This window comes from Podarcis filfolensis (assembly GCF_964270895.1).
Source record: "Podarcis filfolensis genome assembly, chromosome: 6".
Lineage (NCBI taxonomy): Eukaryota > Metazoa > Chordata > Lepidosauria > Squamata > Lacertidae > Podarcis > Podarcis filfolensis.
The window spans coordinates 92,994,782-93,012,317 of NC_139609.1; the positions used below are offsets into that span (position 1 = coordinate 92,994,782).

At 46.1% G+C, this 17,536-nt stretch overlaps 1 protein-coding gene across 2 annotated transcripts; it reads left to right on the plus strand.

Annotated features, from left to right (window-relative positions):
* Window positions 1-415: 415 nt before the first annotated feature.
* On the plus strand, window positions 416-17,226 carry LKAAEAR1 (LKAAEAR motif containing 1). Of its 2 annotated transcripts, XM_083619263.1 has the most exons (6): window positions 416-553; window positions 4,395-4,516; window positions 6,844-7,185; window positions 11,633-11,755; window positions 13,683-13,719; window positions 17,010-17,226. In XM_083619263.1, exons 3-6 carry the CDS (start codon window positions 6,892-6,894, stop codon window positions 17,018-17,020), a joined length of 465 nt encoding a protein of 154 aa, XP_083475389.1. In that variant the 5' UTR covers window positions 416-553; window positions 4,395-4,516; window positions 6,844-6,891; the 3' UTR covers window positions 17,021-17,226. The 2 variants fall into 2 exon arrangements, with proteins under 2 accessions (XP_083475389.1, XP_083475388.1); XM_083619262.1 differs by lacking the exon at window positions 17,010-17,226 and having other exon boundaries at window positions 13,683-13,902.
* The last annotated feature ends 310 nt before the right edge of the window (window positions 17,227-17,536 follow it).

The following is a 17,536-nucleotide window of genomic DNA, read 5'->3' on the forward strand; positions in this document are numbered from 1 at the left end:
TTTCATCTTACAAATCTTCAGATAACCCTGCTAGTTACGTTAATTGCTTACAGTTGTCTTTCAAATATAATATGAATTTATCCCAGTCTTTTTGGAATGCTTGGTCTCACTGGTTCCTGGTTCATCCCGTCAGTTTCGTCAGTTCTGCAAAGTCCATCAACTTCATCTGTTGTTTCCATCTCTGGGCTAACAAAATTCTTGCCGCAGTTGTTGCATATAAGAACAAAAAAACTTTATCTTGTCTCCGTATCTTTTTACCCACTATACCCAATTAAAATCCTTCTGGGGTTGTTTTTTAACAAAAATGTTTTTAAACATTTTCTTTAACTCACCATTTCCCTCTCTAAGTTTCAGTTCAGCAGGCTGGAAAGCAGCCGGCTTGCTGGTCAGTGCATGTGTGTGAAGGCTGGGCCGACTGGGAGCCTCCTTGCCATTGTCTGAGTTGCCTGGCAACTAGGTTACCATGGAGACGTTTGTACACTGGAGGCCTGGACCAAAAGGGCAGACCAGTACAAGGCCCTGAGAGCTGCAGGAGAGGATGTTGACTTGGCAGGTGAGAGAAGGATCACGTAGTGGGAGAAACTGAAAAGTGGGGTTTTTAGGGTAAGGGGGAGCCTGGGACCTTCTGTTTCACCCCTATATCACCACCCCACTCCTGTCCTTTCCCTCGTGGATGTATTTGCCTCTGCACGGGAAGGGGAAGAATTTTGACACAGTTTTCATTTTAAAGGCAAATCAGCCTACATCCTCACTGACCAAAACTATGCAAACTAAGACCCAGCTTTCCTTCAAAATCCGTGTTCCTCGGAATTTTGCAAGGCCAAATGATGTGTGCATGTATACTGTCCAGGGTAAAGTGTGCCTTAAAATGCATATATTAGTGAAAGAAATATAAAATATTAGGGAAGATTGCTTTGCAGAAATGTGTATATTGGGTAGAATGGTGTGACATGTGTAGCAGGAGAAAACTCTGATGAATTTTCAAGGGACTTTTCAAGGGACTTTTTTTAAAAATCACACATGGGGAGAACAGATCTTAAGAGTGTAAAAATGAGAAACTGAGAGAAAGCAAAATGGGACAGATTTGCCCATCCTTTTGGTTGGGGATAATTCAGACGGAAATCCCCAGGTGTCAAAACAGGTTATTTATGTATGCCACTGCTGCGGCCCGTGTTTTGTTAGCCCAAAAATGGAAAACGAGTGAGGTCCCAACCAAAGAAGAATGGCAACTTAAGCTGACAGAATATGCACAGATTGCAGACTGCACAATTAACATATAGAATATGTCAATTAACATATAGAATAAGAGAACAAAAAGAACATACATTTAGAGAAGACTGGGAAACGTTTATTGAATATATGGGGGGAAATTGTGTACACTTGGAAACGTTGGCAGCATTAAGATAAATTCAACAGTGTAAATAAGTTTTGATGGATGCAATAATGGAATACAGAATGGTTTAGTTTATGTAAAATATGCAGTGATTTATGGTATGCAAAATGAACCATGGATAGAGAAGAAGGGAAGTCATTGATATCTTAAGGATGTTTAACTGAGTATTTTAAATTGCAAAACAAAATTTAATACTATATATATGAGAGAGAGAATGTTGGGATGCAAAGAACATGGAATATGTTGTTGTTTAGTCATTTAGTTGTGTCCAACTCTTCGTGGCCCCATGGACCAGAGCACGCCAGGCACTCCTGTTTTCCACTGCCTCCCGCAGTTTGGTCAAACTCATGTTAGGAGCTTCGAGATCACTATCCAACCATCTCATCCTCTGTCGTCCCCTTCTCCTTGTGCCCTCCATCTTTCCCAACATCAGGGTCTTTTCCAGGGAGTCTTCTCTTCTCATGAGGTGGCCAAAGTATTGGAGCCTCAGCTTCAGGATCTGTCCTTCCAGTGAGCACTCAGGGCTGATTTCCTTCAGAATGGATAGGTTTGATCTTCTTGCAGTCCATGGGACTCTCAAGGGTCTCCTCCAGCACCAATGGAGCAATAATAGAGCAATTATGGAGTTTAACTGAGAGTATGTTGTGTGTGTAGTTTGGGCCTCTTCACTGGCTTATTATTTTGGCTCAAGCACTGCTTGGCAGTGACATACAGGAACAGGGCCAGTTTCATGGATTCAAACCCTGATCTCCCAGGTCCTAGTCCCACCCTATAATCACAACACTACACCTGCCACTCAACCTCCAAAGCCTCCCAATGGGATTTTAATGGTGGGCAAATCACATTGCTTCATTTGAATGGGAGACAAAGTCAGCTCCCATCCATGGCGGCTGCCCGCCATCTTAATTTAAGCAAAATGCAATGCCCCGACTTTTAAATCCATAAGGTCTACGAGGCCGAGTTTTATAGATTTCATTACTGTATAGGCTGGAGCATTGAATTCTACCCAGACACTGAGGTCCAGCACCGAGGGCCTTCTGGTGGTTCCCTCACTGCGAGAAGCAAAGTTACAGGGAACCAGGCAGAGGGCCTTCTCGGTAGTGGCGCCCTCCCTGTGGAACGCCCTCCCACCAGATGTCAAAGAGAACAACAACTACCAGACTTTTAGAAGACATCTGAAGGCAGCCCTGTTTAGGGAAGCTTTTAATGTTTGATGTATTACAGTATTTTAATATTTTTTTGGAAGCCGCCCAGAGTGGCTGGGGAAGCCCAGCCAGATGGGCGGGGTATAAATAAATTAATAATAATAGTAATAGTAAATTAAGAAGGCTAGCAGCCACCAAGTATGGGAGCTGAGCTTTGCTCCTATTGAAAAATAGCACTGCCACTCACCCGCTCCTAAAATGAATGTCCAAGGGGCTGACAGAGAGGTGCGGAGAGGTGTCGCAGCTGGGTGTCACAGACTGGCTGGAGATAGATGAGTGATGAGAGACACCAGCTGGGGAATCCCCAAGGGAAGAAGGTTCAGAACCAGGGGGTTGTTGGTGGGAGGATGGCAAGTGGTCGGAGGGAGAATACTTCAGGGAGGAGGCATCGGAAGCTGAAGAGGCCACAGGGTTTCGTGAGCAGGAAGAGGTTGTGGCAGATGGCAGTTCAAACTTCAAGGCTGAAGCAGAGGCTGGAGAGGGATGGGGCCAGGAGACAGAGGGGCAGGCTGCTGAAGAAGCCAGGGTGTTGTCGCTGTCCCCTGTTACAACCAGCTCCCCCCCCCCCACTGGTCTTCTAGGACATGCAGAGAAATGAAAAGAGCAGAGCAGAGATTAGTTGTGTGCAGGTGCAGTCTGAGATTGCTTGGGGAAAGCCTGGAAGAGGAAGAGCCTTAGAGAGTGGTGGAACGCAGGGATCTTCAGCCCTCGCTGTTGGGATGCTGCCAAGAGATGGGGGCGTCTGGCAGGCCCCCAACTAGCTCCAGCCATCGGCCAGCGGCCGGGCGAAACTCTGGTTCTCAGAACACCATCAAAACTGCTACTCAAGCCTCAGAAGCCTTCAGAGGCTTAAGCACGCAAGCCAGCAGAGAAAAAACTCTTTGCAGCAGAAGTAGCAGACAGAGACATGTGTAAGCATATTTACAGCATTTATTCAGCAGCAGGACAATGGAAGAACATGTCTGCTTCCCTTCATGTCCAAGCAAAACAGCAATAGCAAAAGCAATATACAAATGGAAGTACCCAGCAAGCCTGTGCTGGAAGTAAACAGGCATGTGACACACAACAGTCATGCCTGTTCCTTTTAAGGTGGAATGGAACTATATCCTAACACTCACAACTGCCTTGCTAGACCAAGACCTACTGGGAAGAGTTGCTAGGATCATCATCATTTTTTATTTGTATGCCGCCTTTCCACAGTTAAAAAAACAGTGCTCAAAGCGGCTTACAGCATGACAAGATTTGCATAATTACAAAAGTCATAAACAATAAATAAAGCACATCAAAAAAATACACAACCATATGGAAAACAATTTCCACATAAATCGAAATCTAAAACTAAGAATACAGCATTATTATCAATGTTTAAAATGACATAGGTTAAACAGCAGTTTAAACAAAAAAACAAAGCAAAATGGAGCCCTCTCTGCCCAGCGACAGCAGTGGCAGCAGTCCTTTATAGAGCCCATCAGGTCCCGCCCTAGGCCAGGTGGTGAGTGGCAGGACTGGGGCCCTCAAGCGCTGAGCAGGGATCACTAGACCTGCGCTACTTTAGTTTCTTTGAGACCCTGGTATTTTTATTGCTGACCTGAGCTTGATTCCAGCTCCTGACACTGGGTCAGGCTGGCAGGAGCTCCTGGGGGCTAGTGCTGGACCTCGCCAATAGCTGGCACCAACCACAACTAGGAAATTTACCATCAAGGTCACAGGTAACCTGTCCTGTCCTGTCCACTTTTCCCATGGTGCACTCTGGAAAGCAAGGCATGACCTGGCGCTTTTCTCTTTTTGACCAACAGGGAAACTATTGTCTTGCATTGTATCTAAAGACCGGCTAACCGAGACTGAAGTTTTGTTCTCAAGGAAGTGGCTTTTTAAAAACAACACCACCACACACACTCACCATTGACTTTCCGCAAAGGTAAGTGTCATTACAAAGGGGTGTGTGAGTGTTTAATAGCAATATTTGCCCAGCCTTAAATGTAGTAAAGGCCTACCTTCCAGAGCTGGGGTGAGGATTAATGAGCAAGGTGGTGCTTAAGGAAAGCGCTGGACAAGTGGCAGGTAAAGGTAAAGGTAAAGGGACCCGTGACCATTAGGTCCAGTCGTGACTGACTCTGGGGTTGCAGCGCTCATCTCGCTTTATTGGCCGAGGGAGCCGGCGTACAGCTTCTGAGTCATGTGGCCAGCATGACAAAGCCGCTTCTGGTGAACCAGAGCAGCACATGGAAACGCCGTTTACCTTCCCGCCGGAGTGGTACCTATTTATCTACTTGCACTGGCATGCTTTCGAAATGCTAGGTGGGCAGGAGCAGGGACCGAGCAACGGGAGCTCACTCCGTCGTGGGGATTCGAACCGCTGACTTTCTTATCAGCAAGTCCTAGGCTCTGTGGTTTAACCCACAGCGCCACCCGCGTCCCATAAGTGGCAGGTAGGATGATGCATTTAACAGAACAAGATAACAGGATTTATTTCCTTTGGGGGAGTAAGCGCTGGAAGCTAAGGTTGCCTTTGCCAATGGTGCCCCTCCAAGCGGCCAGCAGGAATGTGCCATGGGGCATGTGGGGAGCATCAGCGTGGGGACCCAAACGACGCAATCAGGTGTCATGTAGCTGATGGGCAACGCAGGTCTCAGAGCCTGGTGGTTACCTGGCCCATGCAAGAACCTGCATGGAGCAGACAGAATCACATTCTGGACCTTCTAATTCTGTGATCTGCACAAGAGGCTCTCCATGGCTGGCTTCTCCCATCCAAATGTTCCAGCAATACTTTTTAAAAAAATGTTTCCATTCTTGGACAGGGTTTTGTAAGAGCAACACCCTCTGCAGCAAATCTAAGCCTGTGTCCATCTGCGAGTTCCGGCTGTGAGCCATCACGCCTTCCAGCCCAAAAAATGCTTGCTGGACGAGACGTGGTTCGTCAGAAGCCAGGCAGAAAATGCCAAAGGCGCTGACTTGGCACTGAGGAGTTGTCCGCTTCTAGCTTGTGGCTGAAATTCTAGTTAAAAGGCTCTGGTATCACCCATGAAACCGCTTCCTCTTTCTTATCTGAAACATCCTGTGCAATTTCTTGCTAGCAGGCTCAGGAGACCCTGGCTATGGGGAGCGTTTTCCTCTTTTGACACGTCTTTCTATTTTCGTTTTCTCTTCTCTTCCCTTCGTATATCTGTTGTGGAAAACAAACACGCACAGCGTGGTTTTAGGATGGCCAGCTTTTCAGCCAGACCCTCAAGCCTCTTTTTTTGCTGTTTGGCTTGATCTGAAACTGTTAGCAGGGGGTACTGTTTGCTTCCACGCCATGAGAAACATCAACTGCTGGTGGCTGCAGGGCCCAATGAAAAGCAGGCAGCCCTAGGCATCCGTCTTTCTGCTGTTACCTGAGCGGTGGGGAACTCAGAATTGGGAAGCAAAAGTGGGCAGGGGGAAGTAGTGAGGGGGGCTTGGTCAGGCCCCTGAACTGGGCATTAGACACCCCTGATGTACAGAGTTGGAAAGCATAATGCATTTCAAGTGTTATTTCAGCGTTTTAAATAGCCTTGTGTTATTGTAACTCGCTCTACGCGGGGCTGCCCTTGAAGCTGACCCAGAAACTCCAGCGGGTGCAGAATGCCGCAGCGAGGCTCCTTACAGGGTCGTTGCCATGGGATCACATTCATCCAGTGCTTTACCAACTGCACTGGCTCCCAGTGGAGTACAGGGTCAGGTTTAAGGTGCTGGTTTTAACCTTTAAAGCCCTATGAGGCCTAGAACCCACGTACCTACAGGACCGCCTCTCCTGGTGTGCCCCGCGGAGGACCTTAAGATCCACAAATGACAACATTTTGGAGGTCCCAGGTCACAAGGTGGTTAAATTGGTCGCAACTAAGGCCAGGGCCTTTTCAGTACTGGCCCCGACTTGGTGGAACGCTGTCACAAGAGACTAGGGCCCTGCGGGACTTGACATCTTTCCGCAGGGCCTGCAAGACAGAGCTGTTCTGCCTGGCCTTTGGTTTGGACTCAGTCTGGCCCTTATGCTTCCCTCCCCTTATGGTTTTGATCTATGGGCTACTTTTAAAATGAGGCTGCATTTTAAATTGCATTTTAACCTGTATTTTAAATTGGTGTTTTTTCCCCCTATTATGATTTTACTGTAATTTTACTGGTGTTAGCCGCCCTGAGCCCGGCTCTGGCCGGAGAGGGCGGGGTATAAAAAAAGTGTATTATTATTATTCCCATGGTCAAGCTGTTCGGTCTTCCTCTCTTCCATAGCCCTCCTGCCAAGCATCAATCCAATCTAAGTCGGCGAGATAAGCAAAGATGTCCAAAGGTGGAGCTCTCCAGAGAAATAAGTTCACCGTGCGACACCAGAAGCGTTCGAGCGCCAGCGAAACGAACAAGATGACTCCGGCGCAGATGGCGCGCTACTTGGCCTTCGCTGACCCCAGTCAGCCCAAGGTGAAAGAGATGCTGGCTGCCGTCTTCATGAAGGACAGGAATTTGGTGCCGGAAGAGGAAAAGGTGGCGGAACAGAAGAACCTCATTGGGGTCCTAAAGGCCACCGAGGCTCGGAACCGCCTCCGGAACACGAGGCTCCAGTACCAGAATCTGAGAGTGAGTTTGTATGGGGTTTGGGGAGGGGGGAGAGATGTCAGGGATGGGCTAGATGAGGAGGAGAGCTGGAGTCTGACTAACCAAGAGGAAACCATATTTCTCCATTCTCTCAGCCCTATGGGCTAGCTTAGATTGCGTCACGGTCCGGTTCATGGGCAATCGAAGTCCCGGCAGGGGACGTCAGGAGCGGGGGCAAGATGGCGGGGTGGAAGCAGGAACGGGGCTTCAGAAGCCAGGAGTCAGGAAGCCAAGAGTCCGAGGGTCAGAGAGCCAGGAGTCAAGAAGTCAGGGGTCCAAGGATCAAGAAGCAAGGAGTCACAAAGTCAGGGGTCCGAGATCAAGAAGCAAGGAGTCCCAAGTCAGGGGTCCGAGATCAAGAAGCAAGGAGTCAAGAAGCCTAGGTTCAAGGATCAGGAAGCAAGAAGCCAAACGCAGCAAGGCAGGAAGCGTGTTGCTGTGGCAAAGAACCGAAGGGAAATGCTGACCTTATATCCCTTCCCAGCTCTTGCCACCAGGTGCTGTGAGTTACCAATTGGCCTCACCTGTGCGGCCGCGCCTTGCTTCTTCAGAACAAACTTAGGAAGGCCCCAGTCCTGCAAAGTCCTATTGGTCACAGGGCCTGGCTCCTGCATGCACACCTGACAGATTGAGTGTGAGCGACTGGCCCAAGGTCATCCAATGAGCTTCATGGCTGAGTGGGGATTTGAACTGCAGTATCCCAGGTCTAAATCGGCACGTAGTATCAAAAAGTACTGTGCACCCTAACTTCAGTAGGGTGAGGATGTTTACCACTCGACTTCCAGCAAGAAAATATATTTGGCTGATCCTGCTTGCCCTGTGGCCTCTAGCCTCCAACACTCGTTTTCATCTCACTATAGGGGCATCTACTTCATCCTGAGAGTCACAAAGAGTTTGGGAAATGGAAGCACCATTCATGGGGACATACCCAGAGACAGCAAGGGGGTGTGGCAGAAACAGCCCAGAATTCCTGGTCCATGCACAGATTTAGTTATTTAGGGGTTGGGAAGTGTTATTGCATGCCATTCCTAAATGCAAACCCTGGGAAAGCTCCATCGAGACCTATTGGAATAACCTGCCAACGCAGTATCAATGCCCCTCCAACTTTCCCTGTGTAATCCCCGTGAGAAAGCTAGTTCTGGAAAAGTTGCTTATTTTAGACCAGACCGCCTCCATGGAAGGTATTTTCTCTCTCTTGCTCGTTCGCTCTATAATCCCAAACAACATGATGTCATAACTTGGCCCCTGCTGTAACTCTGGGCTTGTTATTTACAGCTCTTGCCATAAAATATGCTATAGTTAGCATCTTGGAACAGGACTTTGCAGCCGCTGCTGCTGCTGCTACTGTCAAAACAAAGCCTTTTCTGTCCTTCCAAGGCTGGGGCTATTCTGGCCAGTGAAACAAAGCGTCTCTCTTGGGGGTCTTTAACTGGCAATAAACAACGACCGGCCCTTTGCAGGCTCCCAAAAACTTGGCAACAAGCAGCGCAATATGTACTCAGAGATGCATCTCCCAAACAAATCCAGTGGCTTTTCAGGGTTTGTGCCTGGGGTGATGGTTAGATTTAGGCAAATGGATGTGACAGGGCTGAGGCCCCAACAGACGAGTGTTTGGGACACTGGAGCCCAATGAAATCAGTTTGGGTTCAAGTTAGCTGTGAAGAGGGGCGGGGGGGGGGAGAGAAATTTGCATTTAAAGACAAACCTCATTTGCACTTTCTGTAGCAACAGGAGCACAAAAAGCACAGCCATCCTTCAGAATGTGCACTTCTCCCAATTTTGCAATGCTTTTCTCCATCGAAAGAGTGTGTCAAAAACTGCACACCCTGGGGTAAAGTGTTCAGCAAAGGGCATATATTCATGTAAATCACATTGCAATATGTATTCTATTACTTAACCCCTGTAAAACTGACTAAAATTTATAAACTAACATCAAATCTGTGTTGGAGATGTAAGGTATCAGAGGGATCCTTATATCATGTATGGTGGGGATGTGATAAAATTAAGAAATTTTGGGAAAATATACATGAGGAACTGAAAATATGTTTAAAACAACAATAGGTAAGATGCCGGAAACATTCCTTTTAGGAATTATTAAAAATGACATCCCAAAAGACATGAAGAGAATCTTTTTATATGCAACAGCTGCCGGAAGGTTATTGATTGCAAAAAATTGGAAATCAGAAGAAGTACCAACATTGAAAGATTGGCAAAATAATTTTTTTTGAAATGATTGATTTAGCAAAAATGGCGGCAACAATTAGAATGCAATCCAATCAAAATCTCAAACAGGAATGGAAATGTGTAGAAGAATACATGAACAAAAGATGCTCCAGCAAGAATTTATTGTTATGTATAGACTGATTTCACAAAGTTAAGTTAAGTTAAGCAGATATATAAGATTGAATGTTTAATTATTAAGATACAAAATTACAATCTCAATAATAAAGTTACAAAATAATAACAAGGAAGTCATGCACGGGTGGAGGGAAGACACAGGGCAAGAAATGAGAAATGGATAAATGTTGGTACATAATGAAATGTGAAAATGTGAATTTATGAATATAACGTATATGTATCAATATGTAAAGATTTCATATATGTATTGCAACATTAATAATAAATAAATTAAGTGCAAATACTTTCTTTATCCTATCTGCCTGCGGACTGTCTCGCCAGAGTGGTGCATGCTCTGGTTATCTCCCACTTGGACTACTGCAATGCACTCTACGTGGGGCTACCTTTGAAGGTGACCCGGAAACTACAACTAATCCAGAATGCGGCAGCTAGACTGGTGACTGGGGGCGGCCGCTGAGACCATATAACACCGGTCTTGAAAGACCTACATTGGCTCCCAGTACGTTTCCGAGCACAATTCAAAGTGTTGGTGCTGACCTTTAAAGCCCTAAACGGCCTCGGTCCAGTATACCTGAAGGAGCGTCTCCACCCCCATCATTCTGCCCGGACCCTGAGGTCCAGCGCCGAGGGCCTTCTGGCGGTTCCCTCATTGCGAGAAGCAAAGCTACAGGGAACCAGGCAGAGGGCCTTCTCGGTAGTGGCGCCCGCCCTGTGGAACGCCCTTCCAGCAGATGTCAAAGCGATAAACAACTACCTGACATTCAGAAGACATCTTAAGGCAGCCCTGTTCAGGGAAGTTTTTAACGTGTGATATTTTAGTGTATTTTTGGTTTCTATGGAAGCCGCCCAGAGTGGCTGGGGAGGCCCAGCCAGATGGGCGGGGTATAAATAATAAATTATTATTATTATTATTATTATTATTATTATTATTATTAAGTGCAAATACTTTCTTTATCCTGAGCAAACCGTTTTGTATGATTGGCTTTTCGGACTGATGAAACGTGTAGCGAAACCTGCAATATATCCGGATAACAGATCTCCTTTTGCCCACTTGCGTTATTCTCACCAGGGCGGTGGCTTTGATTTTCCTTCCTGTGATTGATCCATGCATACGGCTTTGTGTTTCCAACTCAAGACCCATTGAAGAACATCTCATCCAGTTCAATCTTTGAAAAACAGCTTTGAAAAACTTTTTCACATTCTCCAGTGTGCTACCCTTGCCATTGTGGCGGCACGGGGTTGCCGTTCTGTGATTGGACTTACGCTACTTGTTGAACGGTTCATTTATCCAGCCTGTATAATGTTTACTGCGCATGTAACTTGTTAAGACGGGACGCGGGTGGCGCTGTGGGTTGAACCACAGAGCCTAGGACTTGCCGATCAGAAGGTCGGCGGTTCAAATCCCCGCGTCGGGGTGAGCTCCCGTTCCTCGGTCCCTGCTCCTGCCAACCTAGCAGTTCGAAAGCACATCAAAGTGCAAGTAGATAAATAGGTACCGCTCCAGCGGGAAGGTAAACGGCGTTTCCGTGCGCTGCTCTGGTTCGCCAGAAGCGGCTTAGTCATGCTGGCCACATGATCCGGAAGCTGTACGCCGGCTCCCTTGGCCAGTAAAGCAAGATGAGTGCTGCAACCCCAGAGTCGGCCACAACTGGACCTAATGGTCAGGGGTCCCTTTACCTTTATCTTTAACTTGTTAAGATAGAGTTGTACATTTATCCACTCCATGTTTACAGTATCTCCAGGCTTTATCTTGCACATGGCACCTTAGTATGTTTGTTGTTTGAATGGTTACAAGTCTATTTCTATTCTAGCTATTATTCTAGTAAATTTGGTTTTATACTGTACTTATAAGCCAGTTTGTGGTGTTGTTGTTTTGTTGTATTATTATTACTGTCACCACATTTGATACTTTGTGTATATACTTTGAATTAAGAGTTCCACCTTGTTTGGCACTCAGGTCTCAGGACTGGGAGAGAGTGCTGCCATTAGAGTAGCCGGCACTGGACCAAAGGTCTGGTTCAGTCCAAAGCAGCTTCAGTCCTTCATTCTTTTCATTCTCTTTCGACTCCAGGCACAAGAGATCAACTTCCTGATCTCCTTCCAGAGGAACGCTAAAGGTGCTGTGAGGCTCGAGGTCTTCCTCCCACCCAGGAAGAACCTTAGAAAACTAGCAGACTGCATGAACACAGTCCAGGTATGTTGAACGCACAAACTGTCTGGCAAATAGTTCCTTCCCACTGACATAGCTCTCCATTTCCCGGTTCTGAAAAGGGGGCCCATGAAGAAAGAAGGACGCTTAGAAATGTGGGGCTGCGCAGCTCCCTCCACAGACACATGTCACCGCAGAATATCGACGAGGCCCGGCCCCCTCCATTAATTTTGGGGGGGGGGGTTCTAGAACGCTCGTGGCCGCCCCTAGATGGCGCCCCTGATTCATATGGTGGACCATTTCCTGGTGTTACGGTAAAAATCTGGGTGCGAGGCTGCTCTGCCACCCAGCTCGTCGGACTAAGTCCGCGGGTCCCTGCGGAGGAAAAAGGAGCTCAGCCGGAGACAGGAGCAAGCTGCAGAAGATCCAAGTTTATTGCGCAACAGGTTCAAGGCGAGATTGAACAGCGAGAAAGGGGTGACATAAACTTTTGAAACTTCCCTCCATGTCCCAGAATACAGTGCAAAATACATCCCAGTTACATCATGAATACATTAAAGAGAGGTTGGGTTACACAGATTACATCATGAATACATTAAGAAGAGGTTGGGTTACACAGGATTAACATATGGAGGAGGGAGGGGGGAATATGCAGAGCTGGAGATATGCGCAGATAAGCACATCCTGATGAGAAGACAATGGTCCATGTACTGGCATTTCCTGGAGGAAAGGCTTGGCAGAGTGATTTGACAGGATTAGGGTCTTGACACCTTGCTTGAGGGATTATGGAGGACAGGGGAGGTGTGATGGAGACCTAGAGAAATTGAGCAAATTGGCACGTTGATTTTCTATGAATTTTATAGATTTTAGTCCCTTTTGACATTGACAATTGGAAATAAATTGATATATTGTAGCGAAGAAGAAGGTGAAGTAGACATGTCCCCCCCCCCTTCCGTATCACTGGGAAGATGAAGTGATGGCCATCATCTTCAGTGGTTCTTTAAAAGCATTCAGCTAACTCACTGTGGCTGGATCCATTATAGTTAAGAACATTAAGGGAGCCAGCTGGGTCAGACCACAGCTAATAAATAGCCTTCTCCTTCATGAATTTGCCCGATCTTCCTCCTCCTCCTCTTCTTCTTCTTCGCAAACTTTACTGAGTACAGTGGTACTTTTGTTCTGAAACTTAATCCATTCTGGAAGTCCGTTCTAAAACCAAGACGTGCTTTCCCATAGAATGTAATGCAAAACGGATTAATCCATTCCAGACTTTTAAAAACAACCCCTAAAAGAGCAATTTAACATGAATTTTACTATCGAACAAGAGCATTAATCCATAAAATGAAAGCAATAATCAATGTACTGTGCTATAAAATAAATGAGACAGTATTGTAGATGACAAAAATGATTACCCACACAGTCATAAAAACAAATTAACCGAAAAGTCCTCAAAAACCAAAACGCAAAATAAATAGCAAAAACAAAAGCACCAAACTTAATCTGTTCCGGAAGTCTGTATGACTTCCGAAATGTTCGAAAACCAAGATGCAGCTTCTGATTTTTGCAGGTGCCCTGAAAACAATACCCGACATCGCATCGGACATTTGGCTTCTGAAAAACATTCGAAAACCAGAACACTACTTCTGGGTTTTCGGCGTTTGAGAACCAAGGCTTTTGAGAACTAAGGTACCACTGTATCTTAAAAACAGTTACCAAATTTATTTGTCTTCCAAGACAAATACATGTACAGATGTGAATTCTTGCGTGCTGTCATTTACAAGACATTAAAACAAACATTGAGAATCTTTTACATTACAAATTCAGTTCACAATCCGCAGGGTGGACTTGAGATAATTTCTTAACCGGTGACTGCTTCAACTGAAATGGACATGGGATTGCTTCTGTTACTGTTGTTAATAAACAATGCAAACCGAGACCATCTGCACACTGTTTGCTTTGCTTTGCTTTACAGAGAAGCCGGATTGAAGAGATTCTGGAAGATGAAACGGGTGAGGTCTATATCAGAAAGCCTTGAAACCCCACATAGGACAAGGCAGTATAAGGGGAGGAGATTATGGATGGAAGCCAGACAGAGACCAAATCTCTGGACAGCTCCAACTTAGAAAAACTATTGCTGTTCAATAAACTTCATGGATTATTATCCATGACTTAAGACAAAAAACCAAAAACCTCATAGTTAGGGATGGGCAAATCTGTTTCAGCTCCATGTTATTTTTGCATGTGTTCACCCAAAAGTCTGTTCCATTCCATCTTTTCCCATCAATCTTCGAGATCTCCAAATATATATTGCATTTAAATGTGCATTTTAGGCTGCAATAGGACCTCTCAACAGTTGTGTGTAAGGCTGCGCGGTCAAAATGCAATTTTTGAAAACGGTGAATTGTTAAAAGTTTTGGGTACTTTTAAAAAGAAACGATCGTGGCTAAACATTCAGGAAGTACAAACAGCTGGCCAGTAACTTAACTGACAGATCTGCACCGTGGTCAGAGAGGTCCTGATCAGCAAAGATGGGATTCTCTCTCCAATTTGCAGTTCTGCCTTTCAAATCAATGTGCGTGGACTTTGTCAAACTGGTGCACAACTCTGCTTGCTGAGGTGAACTGTCATTCAAAACATCTGGAGGGCACCAGAGTGGTAAAGGCTTGCTAGATCATTATGCCTGGGATGGGAGATACCGGTTGGCGGAACGCTGGACCTGAGATTAGTCATCTCTTGTTAGAGACATGCTTTTCAGTTCAAAAACCTTTTGGTGCTGAAGATCTATCCTTCGGTCCAGTCCTGTGCCTAGTTAGCAAAATAACTGAGCATCAGACCTGCAGAGTTTGCTGTGCTCTGTAGAGACTGAATTCCTTCCATTTAAACCCTGTGCAAAACATGTAATCCTGTGCATGATTAGCCATGAATGTGGGACTCACAACATCCTCATTCCACCCCGTCGCATAGGACATGTCTAAACCGCACCGCTTCATAGGATCATAGAATTGTAGAGTTAGCTGTGGTCTAAACCACTGAGCCTCTTGGGCTTGCCGATTAGAAGGTTCGAATCCCCGCAACCGAGTGAACTCCCGTTGCTCTGTCCCAGCTCCTGCCAACCTAGCAGTTCCAAAGCATGCCAGTGCAAGTAGATAAATAGGTACCGCTCCGGCGGTAAGGTAAATAGCATTTCCATGCACTCTGGCACTTGTCACAGTCCTCCGTGCACCAGAAGCGGTTTAGTCCTGCTGGCCACATGACCCAGAAAGCTGTCTGTGGACAATCGCCGGCTCCCTTGGCCTGAAAGCGAGATGTGCGCCGCAACCCCATAGTCACCTTTGACTGGACTTAACCGTCCAGGGGTCCTTTACCTTTACCTTTACCATCTAGACCAACCCCATGCAATGCAGAAATCTCAGCTAAAGAATCCCTGAGAGATGGCTCTCCAGTCTCAGTTTTAAAACCTCTAGTGAAGGGGAGCCCAGCACATTTTGTGGTCGTCCATTCCACAGCTCTTATCGTCAGAATGTCCTTCCTGATGTTTATCCAGAATCTCATTTCTACTTATTTGCATTTGTTTGTATTTTATGTTGTGTTGGTTTTATGCATTGGTTTAACTTGCCTTGCCTTCCTGGGAAGAATTCTGAGGACTGAAGTTTCTTGAGGTGCCAAAGATTGTTTTTCTTCTTCCCCTACAAAGCTACAGTTCTCAGCGTTCCCAGGGGAGAGGGGCTTTTGCCAAACCATGTGAATGGCATAATATATATACACCGTATTTTTCACTCCATAAGACACACTTTTTTCTTCCTAAAAAGTCTGTGCATCTTATGAAGCAAATGAGTAGTCCCTGAAGCTGAATTGCCCGGGGCTAAAAGATCATGCTTTTTTTTTTTTTTTTTTGAAAGAGGAAAGTGGGTGTTGAAACAAAGCTGCTGATCAGCAAGCGATCAAGAGGGAAATAAGGGATGCTAGCAATAAAGGAGGCTACCTGGGAGGTCAAAGCACATGGATCCTCAGGATTTTTACATTGGGTCACCCCAAATTCACCATCAGATCGCATAGCATGTCCATGGCTACAGCCTGCACCAAAAAAATCATGCACCCACTGTTGCGTGGGGCCGCAATGGCACAAAAACATGGTTACAAAGCACGGATCCACATGGATCCTCAGGATTTTTGCATTGGGCTACCCCAAACTCACCATCAAATCACATGTCTGTGGCCACAGCATGAACCACAAAAATCATACATCTGTTTCGTTCAGAATATTTTTTTTCTTGTTTTCCTCCTCTAAAAACTAGGTGTGTCTTATGGTCAGGTGTGTCTTATGGAGTAAAAAATACGGTATATATATGCCCAAGGGCTCAAGTTCATATATCTTTTGTACAGGGATGGTTAGAAAAGGCTACTTCCAAGTCCATATCAGTTTCAAATGTGTTCATTGCCTATGTCTCTTCCACCTTCCTTTCTCCTTTCTGATTATTTTTTTTTAAAGTCCACATGAAAATTGGCATTTAATCCGATATTTGGCTACGTATATTTTCGCCACATATGTGAGGGCGTCTCAATGTACCCAACGCATATATTCTTCTGACATGCACATTTTTTTATCAGTGCTTCTTGGTTCTTTCCTGAGCTGAGGGCATCGCTGCACAATTCGGAGAAGTGCAAAATCCGAAGGAGGTTATGCGAATTGTGAACAGCCCTAAGACCTCTGAGTATGGGGCGGTATATAAATAAAAATATATATATATAAATGAGAGAAATAAATAAATATAAGCTCCCTGCCCTCCACACGTGTGTGCATGTTGCATCTGAAACTGACTGGGCCGGCCATTGCAATGGCCCAATAATGCTGGGAACTGTTGTGAGGGAGAGATGGAAACTTCTCCGCTTTGCAAAACCTCTAGTTCTTGGGAATCTTACAGGAAAGCCATGCAGGACCCAGGGGTGGGGAACCTCAGCCCCCAGAAACTTAATGTGGCCTCCTTTAACTCTTAAGAATGCCTCTTTGCAGGCCTGGGTGGAGAACCAAGAGGGGTGAGTGTAGGAACGAGCCTACCGTACAAAGCTGAAATTTACCCATTTTGGCCTCTGGTCCTGCCTCACTGCTGGCATGTGCCCACACCAGCCCCCGAAGCTTGCCCAGAAAGGAATGTGTAGCCCTTGAAAAAGGTTCCCCGCCCCTGATAAATCAAATCTGCATTGTTAACAGCCAATGACCAATATTCCCCTGGTATGACCTGTCTTTTGAAACGGGTTCTCAAGTGCTAAACGCTCTGTCTGCTCTCTTTTGCCGCTTCAGCGAGATTCTAGGGCAACCGCCCTCCGGAAATAGGTCCCCATTTCCTTTGCCACAATCAGGGCTCTTGGCGATGAGCGCTTGGCCTTGTGCTGAACCAAGGGGAGTGTAGCTGCTCAGACGTCTGTAGAGCCTCTAAGCTTGAATAGGTCGCTTTTTCACATATGTAAAGATAGTCACCATGTATATACCCATGTTCCAATAAAGGCAACCGACCCAGCCTGGAATTGCAGCTTCTATCTTGTTTCTCCTTTGCTCACTAGTCTTTCGGTGGGGTTCACCAGGGCTGAGCCACCACGACTTTCCACAATTCACCATCCCAGTTTGTCCTGACCGCCATGACTCTGATGTACCCAGGAGCATAGTGTGGGGAGGGCCCCTCTTTGAATGGTCACCTGGCCAGTGTTGAGGTATTGTGCCCACAAAGGACCGTGTCATGGCCCCATGAACCCTCCGTGTCCCAGAAGACACCCAGGAGAGAAAGTTCCCCAAGTGCAATCGATTATTGTTGCCCAGTGCATTTTGGAAAC